A 12,849-nucleotide genomic window follows, 5' to 3' on the forward strand; every position below is an offset into this window, starting at 1 on the left:
AGACCCAGACAAATAACAAATAATCTGATAACTCGTTTTGTACCTGAGACAGAAGAGACCCCCAGCACCAGGCAACCAGGCACCAGGCAGAGCTCCAGACCAGCAGCAGCAGAGGCAGAGCCAACAGCTCCAGAGCACTGAGCAAAGGGAAAGTCTCCATTGGTGGAAAGCAGGCGCAGCACGGAACGCAGCCCAATGCCGAGGTTGAGGTTGAGGCCGTGGCAGTGCCCTAAAGTCTGCGCTGCATATAGCACACACAAACACACACACTTGTGCAGGTGAGTGTGCATAGGTGTGTGCGTGTGTGTATTTATAAGTTTTGTGCGCGAGGTCCGAGCTGGCAAGTGCTTATCCAAGTGGCTGTGGCAATCCTTTAGCCAGTTGTTGTTGTTGTTGTTGCTGTTGTTGGTGTTGTTGTTGGTGTTGTTGTTGCGCTTAAGTGGAACGTGGTTTGCATTGTGCGCGCTGTCAAAATGACGCTCGTCGAGGCTCGAGGCAACGGGTCGACGGAGCTCGACTTTGCAGCGCATGCGCAACGGACGTTCCATTTGTGTTGCCGTTGTTGTTGTTGCTGTTGTTGCTGTTGTTGCTGTTGATTTGCTTGTGGTTGTGGCATCAGCGGCAGCAGCAGCAACAGCTCTGCCCGCAGCACTCGGCTTTGGCTCTGTCTCTGGCTCTGTTTCTGGCGCGCGATAATAATCTCGACTGCGGGCCGCGCTTCGTTTTGGTTTTATTTTTTATTTTGGTCTTGCCCCGGCCACGTCCCCTACCCCTGCCCCTGCTCCGAGCCCAGCCACAGCTGCGCAGCGACGTCAGCGTATTTCGGTAGCTGCCGCGTAAATTACCTGCATGCGGACGTATGGCTGGACAGGTAAACACACTGCGCATACACACACATGTGTGCACACACTCTCGCACACACACACACACACACACACACACACCTAAGCATACACACTCGTTTACAAACAGTCGGGCAGACAATCGCCTCACGCGTCTCGTGTGTTTATTAGTGCACTGGCTGAGGCCCATGCCAAGTACTCGCACATGATTTATTATTATCATCAAAGCCTTTGCCAAACTATGCACAAAAAATAAACTGAACTTAGCAAGTGAATTGTAAGATTTCTTTTGCGTATATTTCACTCACAACCTTATCAAAAGGTATTCAATTACCTAGCGGAGTATCACGTTGTTTTTCCATTTTTCCATTTGGCATCTCAATTAAAGTCATTTCGGGGAGTCGAGGCCGGCTGCTTGTTGTTCCGCTTATTATAAATATATGTGTTATTACTTAAAATATTACATTATATATGTATATATAGTCAGGCATAACACGATATTTTAAAACAAAACTCTTGCTTAATATACAAGTTATATTGGCATTCTATGTTGACTTTTTCTAGACTTCAATCTTCCATAACTTAGTTAAAACCAAGCCGATTCTGATTTAGATTCTGCGATTAAATGTTAACAGGAATTTAAAGATGTTTTGTTATTTCAAATAAAGACATGAGTATTCCATAGATATTTTCCAGAACTTTCAACTGCAATGACTGAATAATGAAGATCGTATTGCCGGTTATGTTTTGATCCGTAGATTGTTTCTGCATTTGAGGTTGCAAATAGAGTTCCTTCGAAAAGGTACAGCTTTTTTTTGTTTTTGGGAAATCACCAGACCTCATTAGTAGATATCTTCGATTGGATAATACTGCTGGGTGTTTTAAATATTTGCGTATACTCACCTTTTTATTTTTCTGCATATTTCTTGTGTGACCCCGCCCGCTCCTGCGGGTCGACGGTTCCGTCTTCCTCGTTCGACACGTCTGCAATCTGGAGCTGGTGTGGATAACAACCTTTGAGTGTTTTTTATGGCCTACCTTGGCAGTTGTTGTTTCTGGCTACCCGGCAAGAACACTGAGCGAAACACCCTACAACTGGCATGGGTAGTAAAAGCGTTAAGCCTTTGTGCTGACAGGTTAATTGGTGCTGATTTCTCTGAGTGTATGCAACGATTGCTGCTCATTTGTCTGGACCGGCTCAGACGCAAGCTTTGCGCACTTTTGGAGCACTTCAGCTGCCAAGGGCTCGAGTATTGTTGTTCAACTTGACGAACCGTTGTGCGTAGGGAAAGCAGCGTCCCTCCAGCCTGATGAGTAGCCAGCCCTCTGGTTCAGATTCCTCTTGTTGTTGTTCTCGGCTCTTCTTGTTAATGTTGTCGACTGTTGCGCATGTGCAAAAGGATAGCAGACACATACACAGAGCTTGAGCTCGAGCTTGGGATTGCCCTGCCTTGGCCTGGCCGCGTGTCGTTGTCGTGATCATGGTGGCTACTGCTGCACGTTCCCCTCCGCCATGCCACCCGTGCCTGCCCCCGGTGCGCCGTCTGCTGGCGTTGTTAGTTGTTGTTAAACAAGCGAAACGTTGTGCCCGATAATCATCTACATGGGGCTCTGGAAGCGCAGTTTAGCGTAGTGCGAACAGATGGTGCAAAAAAAAAGCAAGAGTGCTCTAGTCGGGCATGCTTGACTCGCGAGATACCCCGTACCAAGATGCTTTCACTTAGAAGCTACGCATTCACACACAGTATATGATATGGAAGCGCTCGTTCTTCTTTCAGTTTCCCTTTTTACAAATATTGCAATCTTTTCTAACTTCGGTGCTTATTGTCCGATCTTTAAATGACACCAAAGTGTAGAAGAGACTGATATTCAAAAGTTAAAATAGATAGTTCTTGGCCTTATGATGCTCCCAGAGCAATAGAGTCTCTTCAGTCAAGTCTCTTTCGAGAGTTCAGCTCTTGAAGTCCTTGAGATTGGCGCGTTTGTATGAACGAGCGCATAGATCGAGACAACAATTGATGCTGTCCAAGAGCTTTTAGACTTTATCAAATCGTAACTGCCTTTCTTTCTGCCTGTTACACAATGTCATAATACCCCATCTTCAGTGGTTGCAGGGTATATACAAAAAAGTTTCTCTGCGCACGAACTGAAACCAAATCCTGGCCCAACTCAGCGCAAAAGTTCCTGGCATTGAGCGTTCGCTGCTTCTTTTTTCGGTCAGCCTTTCCGCAGAACGGCAAACACAGCGTCTGACACCCGCCCGCTGTGCGTTTCAAGTGTGCACAACAAAACAAAACACACGCACACACACTCACACACACGCACTCACAACCAAGTGGCGAGCGCTGGCAATCATCAATCACTGGCAAATACTTCACGCCATTCACTAAAATTCCTCGTATCCTGGCGTGCCTTATCACGCAATGGCTGGCTGTGTCCTTCCACGCAGCGCTGAAAAAGTCATTAAAGATGCGCAACAGCCATTTGAATGTCTTTGCCAGCTCTTGAGCACAACAATGAAGATGTGAAAATGCACGCTTTCCCTGATTGCCGACACACACACACACACACACACACACACACACACGCACACACTCTCATAAAATATCACGTAAATCCAATCACCAGCCGGCAAGAGCTCCGGGCGCAGGCGCAGGCGCATAGACCCAGCGACGCCGTTGTATATGCTCTATTGTCCTCACTCAAGTGGCCCGGCTCTGTTCTGCCCGGCTCTGTCCCGCCCTGCCCTGTTGTGCCTAAATGATTTCCTGGAAAAGGTGCTCGTCTGATCTTTCTTTGCGTTTTGTTCTTGCAGGTGATTGATATTGATCCCTTCTGGCTGCCCACAACCGAGGAGGAACTGATGCACTTTGGCGAGAAAGCCGATTCGGCAAATCGCGCCAAGCTCTACATGGACAGCGTCCGGCGACGCAAAGGCCTGTTCGTCGACGAGCAGGTGGTTGAGCATGCCGAGAAACAGCGTACGCTCTCCAAGAACAAGTGAATCGAACACGGGGTGAGTTAAAAAAATATATATATATCAAATCTTTGTCTTTATTGGCTTGATTCAAAAAAAAGGGGGAAAAAATTGCGTGCGTCTTCAATGTGCCTCCTGGTCCGCTTTGTTTGTCCGGTCCTGAACATCCTCGTTGCTGATCAGTCCGCTCTCCTTCTCGGGCACCTCGGGCACCGCTAGTGAGCTCCGGCCCAGCACAATGTGTATGCAGCTGCAGCAGCAGAAAGTAAGCTTGAGCAGGACTTGGATTTGAGAGCATAGGCTACTTACAGTATCATCAGAAAGACGGCCAGCTGGGTGCCAATGGTCAGCAGATAGACGCCGCCTCCATGATTCGTGTTGAGCGTGGCCCGATAGATTTGGGAGTAGCAAACGCCGCTAATAAATGGCACCGCATTGTCGCAAACGGAGAGCAGGGCAAAGACCTTGCCGCGTTCCGATTGCGGCACAATCTTGGACGTCATCGAACGGATCATGGGCCCGACAATGGGACCCAAGCTGCAGACCACGGCGCCAGCATAGAACAGCGTGGGATTCGGCGCAAAATAGTAAAACAAACGGGCAATCGCATGCGCCCAGGTGCCAATAAAGATGATGGTCTAACCAAAAAAGAGCAAAGAGCAATCAGTTAACGGACTTGGCTTAGCCTTTCGAGTAGAGCACCACCGACCGTATCCCGCCAGCCGAGCAGCTTGTTCATCAGCGGCACCGCCAGCAGCATGGCAATCACAAAGGCCGTCGACTTGAAGGTCTTGAAGGTGCTGTAGGTGCTGACTTGCCAGTTGAACTTGTCGAACGTATACAAATACAAATAGTTGCCCTCATCTCGCTGGAACGTGTACAGCGCCATGCTGGCGAGCAAAATGAACAGAAAACTGCGTCTATGGCCACGTCGGGGCTTCATTAGCACGCCCAGCGAGTCCTTGATGTGCTGCCTGTCAAAGAAATCGCCCCAGAAGCCGCAGCAGCCCAGCTCGCGCAGCGATCGCTGATTGGGCGTCGTTTGCCACTGATTCGGGATGATGTTAGAGAAGGGTTCAAGTGGAACTCGGCGGAACTCACCTTCAGGACCAAGAGCGTGTAGATGATGGCCAGCAGCAGCAGGGCTGCATTTACCGCAAACATGTCCGCATAGGACTGATTGAACACATTGTAGAACAGATACGAGCCCAATGCCACGCCCGTTGGCATTGCGGTCAGATAGATCGCATCCAATATGGTTACCCTAATTGTGCGCTGCTGCAGCGTTGTTATATCCGATATATAAGCAAAGCAGGAGGCAAATATGGCCACATCGGCACCCGTTACCGCCGACGGCAGCGTTGCCGTATAGATTATGTACTCCACCGGCCAGGTCGGCATCTTGGCATTCACCACAATCATGGTTGAGTAGATTAACTTACCGACTAGACCCATTAGCAGGGGCAGCTTGCGACCGCGCCGATCCGAAAATGAGCCCAGAAACAATGCTATAATAATGGGAAAAACATGCGCCGAGATGTCCTCCCATTGATGGAACCAGGCGGTGGTGTCCAGCACTTGTTTCTTGTACGGCTCGTATTCCGGCTTATTGATATTAGCACAGATTTCGGCGCTGAAATTGTTGTTCACACTGCAGGCCTTTTGCAGAAAGAAATTCTGCTCCACCACCGAGGTGATCATGAAGGCGAACATGTACAGGAACATGGTCGGCTCCACAGAAATGGAGGTGATGCAGTGCATCAGCCACTGGCCGAAGCTGCGACGCGGCGGTGCAACGGCGACGGCATTGTTGCTGGCAACCGAGCTGCTCGCAATGCTGTCGCGTCTGTCATTTTCTGAGCCACCCTGAAAGTAGGCAACACTTTTATAATGCACTATTTGTAGATTAAGTTAGAGAGCGGGAGAGTGGGCGACGTGAAGTGAGAGTATTTGGCTTGTGATGCAGCAGTTTAGAAGGCGCAATTCACTGCCTGCCTGCCTGCCTGTGTGTGTGTGTGTATGCGTGTGTGTGTGTAACTGAGAGAGCAAGCGAGCGAGCGCTTGAAAGCTCTGCTAAGAAAAAGCTTTAGCTGAGCGCAACAAAAACACGTTTTGTGTACAGCTGCCGCAGCAGCGGCATATTGGTTTGTTTTGTTAAAGCAAAATGTGATAACATTGAGTATATGAGTACAAAAACACGAGCATTGCGAGGGCTGCTTTTTAAATTGTGCACGAGTGTTAACAGCTTAAATTTTAATTGCAACATTTCGGGCAGCACTCTAAAGGCATTGGCAATAACCGACCACTCTTGGTATATTATATAAATTATTAATTGTCAATATGTTGTTACTTAAATTTAGATTTCATTTTTGAATTATTAGCTGCACAATATTAGAGGCAACCCTCGAATACGTTAGTTTGCTATTGTTTGTAACCAATACATGTGTGTGTTTGTATTTGTTGTCTGATGTATCAAATGCGGCCTGCCATACGAAAGTCAGATTCTTGGCGCGTCGTAACACTTGTCGGCACATATGGATGCACGTAATAACATAATACCATACACACGCGCATATTCTTTGGGATTACGAAGATTCGATTTAATTCGCATTTAATTGAATTGCTGCACATTCGCATTTGGCGACACAATAAAACATAACCAAGACGCGAGAGAATTACAATAAATGTCGCATCGCACTCACCTCCGCCGCGCTCATTTCAGTTGAGCGCCTCGTTTCGCTCTGCGGCTCTCTCGGCGTGTGTGTTGTTCCTTCCTCTGTTTGGTAATTTGTGTGCGAGGTCAAAGTCAAAGCATAAAAGCTTTTTATGCTCTCTCAGCATTCACAAAGCTTTTTGGCGCCGTTACGAATTTGAATTTGAGCGCGCTGTAAAAATATTTGTTGCTTTGCGAAACCATTTTGTTTTTTACAGGTAAATCACATATAAATAAGATTTATTTACTATTTGTATGGACACATGGATGTAGATATGTACATGCACCTGTTTGCCTACTCTTAATTATTGTGCACTTGCCTTTTATGACGTTTTCTGTGCTGTTTTAATGGCATATTTAGCTTATCTGGGCCTTAAGTTTGCAAATTTTTGCTGGGTTTTAGCCGGTATCCGTCTCGGTCAAATTCGTGGACGATAAGACATAAACTTTAGGCATTTGGCAAAGTCACAGAAATTTAGGATTGTCGCAATACTTTATCTTTATGGGCCGATAACTGTTGCCTGGCATTGTGCAGTGATTTCTACTTATTATACAATTTATGGCTCTAATTGCTTACCAATAAATTAAATTATAATAATAGGCTAATCAGACTGTATGACCATAGATTTCAAGGCACTAATCGGAATTTAGCTGCTACCAACATCATTTCACACCTTATTACATGATCACATTTCATTATCGTATCGTATTACCAGACCCGTCTGGTTCACCAAATTCAATTGCAAGCACTTATAACTTGTTAAATTACACGTTTATAATTGATATACCCTTTTGCAGGGTATTATAACTGTATAACACATAGAAGGAGGCGTCGTCGACTTTAAACAAATTAACGGTAAAAAAAAAAAAACAAGAAAAGTGTCTTTTACATTTTTGATCAGGCTCCACAGTCGAATTGCCTTTCTGCAAATTAAAATCTCACTTTCAAAAAAAAAAGAACAAAAATATCTTGACTAAAATTATTTCCATGCTACACTGTTCTTCGAGAAAACCCGCTAAACCGTATCAAATTTGACTACTATAACATTTGCCTCTTATAGAAGTCGGATAGAAAGTATTTTTATATAGACACTTCTAAGCCATATGCCTATAAGGGTATTTGATCTTCGGCGTGCCGGAGATAGCCGATCTATGTGGGTTTTTTGTCAAACAGATTGTCGTGATAATGCTGTTTTGTTTTGCTTTTGTTAACGAGATACACGCGATCAGATGTTAACCGTCAGGCCTGAGCTTCAATTACCTTACTGCTAAGGGCGCAGTCAACTCTCAGTCCGATCCGTAGACGAACACGTACCGCTCGAGCGAGACGCTCTCAAACAACTGCCTGATATCGAGGCACGACATTAATTCTTATACAATTCTTATCAGGCCCATTGACTTGCGCCTTACTTGAGCGAGATGCACAAATGTACTTAGTTAAGTGTAAACAGAGAGCGTATAAGAATGAGATTAAATTTCATTTGTTTTCTCCTTGAGGTTATACTCTATTCAAGAAGTTCTATAGAGTATATTCTAGATCTAAAATGCATTTATTAAAGCTAGATCACTCTAATCTTTTCTTCAATTCTTAGTTGTAGTCATAGTTAATAGGGTATTCTAAGGACCGGTCAGCCTAGCACTATGAGCGAATTATACCAATTAACACATGGACACACACACACACAAACAACAGCCTAAAAGTAACGGACATATTAATAGAGCTTTTAACAGAACAGCTGAGCAACGTCGCCGAAAGCCAGACTTGCATCTGTATAAAACAACAACAAAAACGGAGAATCTTAACAGTTCCGCTAACAGCGAAAAGTTCATTCCGACGTATGCTTAACGAGGCAGCGACTTTGTCGAGCAAGGAAATCGAGCATGTTAGGTACCAGCAGCAGCTCTGTTAACTAAAACAGTCTGTTACTTGCTTGTAACAAGGAGACACCGCGCATAGCATGAGACCGCGCGAAAGTAACTAAGAGGAGAGAAGAAAACGAGAAATAAATAGGAGCAGAATCACTTCCTTCCCAGCCAAAAAACATATACATATGTTTCCTAGAGCCTTACAACTTTTCCCTTACATTATTTATATACACCTATTTGCAGCTGTTAATACACTGTGCACCATTCGTAGTCGACTTTTTTACGACTGCAAGCTTATCTTATCCAATAGCGGTGCCCCAGCTTGTTTTTCTCATAAACAAATTTGAATTTTCTTCTCTTTCCAGAAGGTACAGAAACAACTCAGGACCATGACGTCAGGATGTTGGCCCCGTGGCCTTTGGACAAAACCAATTATCATTTCTAGTGCATAAATATGAAATAAAATTTTCTATATATTGGTTTTTATACAAAGAATTCTATATTTGTTGAATAAATAATATAATATATTTTGTAATGTAAACTTTCAAAAGTGGGCATGCCAAAGTCAAATAAATTATTTGCAGCATGCATGAAATTTATTCTGCGGCACACTTTCGGGCATATCACTAAATGCTTTGTTTCCTATTCATTAATGCTGCATGCTTTTGTGCGGTATATTCAACCAGTTAGTTCGAAATATATGATAAAACATACTTTCGGGGCTATGTATAAATTAATAAATGAGAGATAAGTATTGTAGCATACTTTTGTGCGGCAGTTCATAATTTGCCGCTGACATTTATTTGTATAGCATACTTTCAGGCATATCTGAAAATTCATTCAGATCAATTTTTTCGGTTTTTAGGGTGGTCACTAAAAGTGCCACAAGTTTTTCCGATTTTGCAGCTATTTTGCAACTTAAAGACTTGATTTTTGTGGATACGTTCAGCATGAATACAAATTGACATTGTATACGCTAAAAGAACCTTATTGGGCAATTGTCAAATTTTTCGATTTTAGGCTGGTCACAAAATATTTATGGATACGTTCAGCAGACTTGAATGTATTTGGAGCTAAGACGCTTGGACATTATGGAAACTTTTAGCAATCATGGAATTGCACATATTATGCACTAATAGAAGATAAAAAGACAGTCTGTTTTTTACATATGAGCAGTTCATCTTTAATGTTTCTGTAATGGTATTGAGTGAGAATGAGCTGAGCAAAACAGAGGCAGCAAATGTCAAGCCATTGACGCTTCGCTTTGTCGTTGCTGTCGTGGTTTCCCCGTTGCCGCGTGACTGCTTGGATGGCTAGCGGCTTGGATGGCTTCCCTATGCCTGGAGTCGCCGGCCGTTGGGGTAATTTGAGATGGCTGCTTAGGCTGCTGCTCCACGCCCAACCGCCCTAACCCTGACAGAGATCAAACGCTGCTGTGTCTGCTTGTCTGTACTGAGCCACCCTAAAGAGAGGCAGCAACAGTAGAGTCTAGACTCTAGAGCATTTGCATAGTGGCCCTCAGTTATCTGGCACTAAGGTAGGTTGGCTCAGTTAACAACTAGCTGCCGAACGTGTCGGCTCGTCGGTTCGGTGTTACTAAAAACTAGATAGAATATGTCAGATGCAGATAGCAGGCGATTGTTAACGCAGGATCAGCATGAGCTGCAGATGGTGCGCATTGGCCAGGGCAATGGAACGTCCAGCGATAATCCGAGCGTGGATACCACGCCCAAGCTGTCCAAGCGCAACAGTTCCGAGCGCAGTCTGCCGCTGCGCAGCTACAGCAAATGGTCGCCCACGGAGCAGGGCGCAACGTTGGTCTGGCGGGATCTATGCGTGTACACCAATGTGGGCTCCGCACGTGGCATGAAGCGCATCATCAATAACTCCACAGGCGCTGTGCAGCCAGGCTCGCTGATGGCTCTGATGGGCGCAAGGTGAGCCCAAAGCTACGCTTCTGTGGCCATGATACAAGTAATCGATATGGTTATGGATCTGTCAAAGAATGGAAACTAGTTTGTATGCTTACCAGAAATTCCATTCCATAAAACTGGGTTATGGTTAGCGTGTTGTGGCGCATTGAAGCGCTAATCTTTGACTGATAAGACGGGGCTTAGCTCCGACCAAATAGTTTTATGTCTCTAACTAATGAAGCACATCTCATTCACAGCGGCTCGGGCAAGACGACGCTAATGTCAACACTCGCCTATAGGCAGCAAGGTGGGTTATCTACAGACTCCTAGATAAGATAAGCGCCCCCCCTCAAGTCCCTGTACCTACACTTCATCAACTACTCTCTATTCTGAAACATGGACCTTTAGGTGGCACTGTGGTTCAAGGTGATATTCTGATCAATGGCCGGCGCGTTGGACCCTTCATGCATCGCATCAGCGGCTATGTGTACCAGGATGATCTCTTCATTGGCGCCCTCACCGTGCTGGAGCATTTGAACTTTATGGTCTGCATGCGATTGAGTTTCTTTCAGCTGCATCACTAGCTTTTATCGCTTGCAGGCCAATCTACGCCTGGATCGGCGCGTCTCGAGCGAAGAGCGTCGTCTTATTATCAGGGAGCTGTTGGAGCGCACGGGCCTGCTGTCCGCCTCAAACACACGGATTGGCTGCGGCGACGATGAGAAGGTGCTCTCCGGTGGTGAACGCAAACGCTTGGCCTTCGCCGTCGAACTGCTCAACAATCCGGTGATCCTGTTCTGTGACGAGCCCACAACCGGGCTGGACTCGTACAGCGCACAGCAGCTGGTGGCCACGCTGCACGAGCTGGCCCAGAAGGGCACCACCATACTGTGCACCATTCATCAGGTAAGATCGTTAACTAGGAACTGTTTCATGATATTACCTCTGGCTATCCACAGCCCAGCTCCCAGCTGTTTGACAACTTCAACAATGTGATGCTCCTCGCTGATGGCCGCGTGGCCTTCACGGGCTCGCCGCAGCACGCGTTAAGCTTCTTTGCGGACCATGGCTACTACTGTCCGGAGGCCTACAATCCGGCGGATTTTCTCATCGGTGTCTTGGCCACAGATCCTGGCTATGAGCAGGCCTCCCAGCGGTCCGCGCAGCATTTGTGCGATCAGTTTGCGGTCAGCTCGGCGGCCAAGCAGCGGGATATGCTGGTCAATCTGGAGATACATATGGCCCAGTCCGGCAACTTTCCCTATGACACGGAACTGGACTCATTCCGGGGCGTGGCCTGGTATAGACGCTTCTATGTGGTCTGGCTGCGTGCCACGCTGACGCTACTCCGCGATCCCACAGTACAATGGATGCGATTTCTGCAGAAGATGGCCATGGCCTTTATCATAGGCGCCTGCTTTGCGGGCACCACGGAGCTGACGCAGCTGGGCGTACAGGCGGTGCAGGTGGGTCTTTGATGAAATTGGCTTCTTAATTTGGCAGACTTCAATTGGGTTTCTTGCAGGGCACGATATTCATTATGATATCGGAGAACACCTATCACCCCATGTATTCCGTGCTGAACATCTTTCCACAGGGCTTTCCGCTCTTCATGCGCGAGACACGATCCGGCTTGTACTCCACGGCGCAGTACTATGTCGCGAATATATTGGCCATGGTGGGTTAGTTAGTTAGCTCTTCAGGATTATTTCATAAGCTCTAATCTTCCATCGGCAGCTGCCCGGCATGATTATCGAGCCGCTGTTGTTCGTGGTCATCTGCTATTGGATTACGGGCCTGCGCGCCACCCTCTATGCATTTGGCATTACGGCCATTTGCGTGGTGCTGGTGATGAATGTGGCCACCGCTTGTGGTTGCTTCTTTTCCACGGCCTTCAACTCGGTGCCGCTGGCCATGGCGTACTTGGTGCCGCTTGATTACATTATTATGATAACGTCGGGCATCTTCATCAAAATCAGGTGAGCAACGGCCAGCTTGATGGATTCCAAGCTTAACCCTTTTCATGTCTTTTGCAGTTCCCTGCCTGTGGCATTTTATTGGACGCAATTCCTGTCCTGGATGCTCTATGCAAACGAGGCCATGACAATTGCCCAATGGTCGGGCGTGCAAAACATCAGTGAGTAGCAGGAGTTGGCAGCCTCCTGAGCATACACTCAGCCCTCTATTGATTCTCCCTCTCTTCCCGTCTCTCTCTGTCTCTCTGTCCCTCTACTCAGCCTGCTTTGGGGAGAGCGCGGACCTGCCATGCTTCCACACCGGGCAGGATGTGCTGGACAAGTACAGCTTCAGCGAGTCGAATCTCTATCGCAATCTGCTGGCCATTCTGGGCATTTACTTTGGCTTCCATCTGCTTGGCTACTATTTCCTTTGGCGTCGTGCGCGCAAAATTTAACGTGTCCTTCAGCTGTGCATTGTCCTCTTTGTTTGTTTGCTTGTTTTGCTGTAAATAAATTTAATTTCATTTGCATAATAAATTATTATTCTGGGGGCGAATTTTCGAATTTTCCCAAGTAATTT

The 12,849-nt window shown here is 46.4% G+C and overlaps 3 protein-coding genes across 6 annotated transcripts in view; 2 read left to right on the forward strand and 1 right to left on the reverse strand.

Moving 5' to 3' along the window:
* Positions 1-8,925, forward strand: part of LOC6623887 (elongation factor-like GTPase 1) — a 98,599-nt gene extending 89,674 nt beyond the window's left edge. The window contains exons 6-7 of the mRNA XM_002046214.4: positions 3,658-3,858; positions 8,764-8,925. Of these exons, the coding sequence (XP_002046250.1) occupies positions 3,658-3,846 (189 nt within the window). The 3' untranslated portion in view covers positions 3,847-3,858; positions 8,764-8,925. The remainder of the gene's footprint in view (positions 1-3,657; positions 3,859-8,763) is intronic.
* Positions 3,864-7,888, reverse strand: LOC6623821 (lysosomal proton-coupled steroid conjugate and bile acid symporter SLC46A3). Of its 4 annotated transcripts, none has more exons than XM_015175513.3 (6): positions 7,794-7,888; positions 6,522-6,704; positions 4,921-5,685; positions 4,529-4,867; positions 4,129-4,457; positions 3,864-4,069 (listed from the first exon to the last, which is right to left on the reverse strand). In XM_015175513.3, exons 2-6 carry the CDS (start codon positions 6,534-6,536, stop codon positions 3,943-3,945), a joined length of 1,575 nt encoding a protein of 524 aa, XP_015030999.1. In that variant the 5' UTR covers positions 6,537-6,704; positions 7,794-7,888; the 3' UTR covers positions 3,864-3,942. The 4 variants fall into 4 exon arrangements, with proteins under 4 accessions (XP_015030999.1, XP_015031001.1, XP_015031000.2 ...); XM_015175515.3 differs by having other exon boundaries at positions 6,522-6,722; positions 7,794-7,877; XM_015175514.3 differs by lacking the exons at positions 6,522-6,704; positions 7,794-7,888 and adding an exon at positions 6,388-6,408.
* A 1,026-nt stretch (positions 8,926-9,951) lies between the features above and the next one.
* st (ATP-binding cassette transporter scarlet) lies at positions 9,952-12,836 on the forward strand. The gene is made up of 9 exons (XM_002046218.4): positions 9,952-10,335; positions 10,569-10,618; positions 10,720-10,856; positions 10,912-11,217; positions 11,271-11,777; positions 11,837-11,989; positions 12,049-12,290; positions 12,348-12,448; positions 12,549-12,836. The coding sequence occupies exons 1-9, from the start codon at positions 10,013-10,015 to the stop codon at positions 12,722-12,724; spliced, it is 1,995 nt and encodes a 664-aa protein (XP_002046254.1). The 5' UTR covers positions 9,952-10,012; the 3' UTR covers positions 12,725-12,836.
* The last annotated feature ends 13 nt before the right edge of the window (positions 12,837-12,849 follow it).

The sequence above is a fragment of the Drosophila virilis genome, chromosome 3 (genome assembly GCF_030788295.1).
Source record: "Drosophila virilis strain 15010-1051.87 chromosome 3, Dvir_AGI_RSII-ME, whole genome shotgun sequence".
Lineage (NCBI taxonomy): Eukaryota > Metazoa > Arthropoda > Insecta > Diptera > Drosophilidae > Drosophila > Drosophila virilis.

What these genes read in the sequence shown, in the direction of transcription:
- LOC6623821 (XM_015175513.3), bottom strand. An exon ending in TGCTCGGCTGGCGGGATACG is followed by an intron (nt 4,458 to 4,528) that starts GTCGGTGGTGCT and finishes TTTTTTGGTTAG; the next exon opens with ACCATCATCTTTATTGGCAC. An exon ending in GCCGTCTTTCTGATGATACT is followed by an intron (nt 4,070 to 4,128) that starts GTAAGTAGCCTA and finishes CTGCTGCTGCAG; the next exon opens with CTGCATACACATTGTGCTGG.
- st (XM_002046218.4), top strand. Translation starts at nt 10,013, where the DNA reads ATGTCAGATGCAGATAGCAGGCGATTGTTAACGCAGGATCAGCATGAG. An exon ending in TACTGTGCACCATTCATCAG is followed by an intron (nt 11,218 to 11,270) that starts GTAAGATCGTTA and finishes GGCTATCCACAG; the next exon opens with CCCAGCTCCCAGCTGTTTGA. An exon ending in TGGGCGTACAGGCGGTGCAG is followed by an intron (nt 11,778 to 11,836) that starts GTGGGTCTTTGA and finishes GGTTTCTTGCAG; the next exon opens with GGCACGATATTCATTATGAT.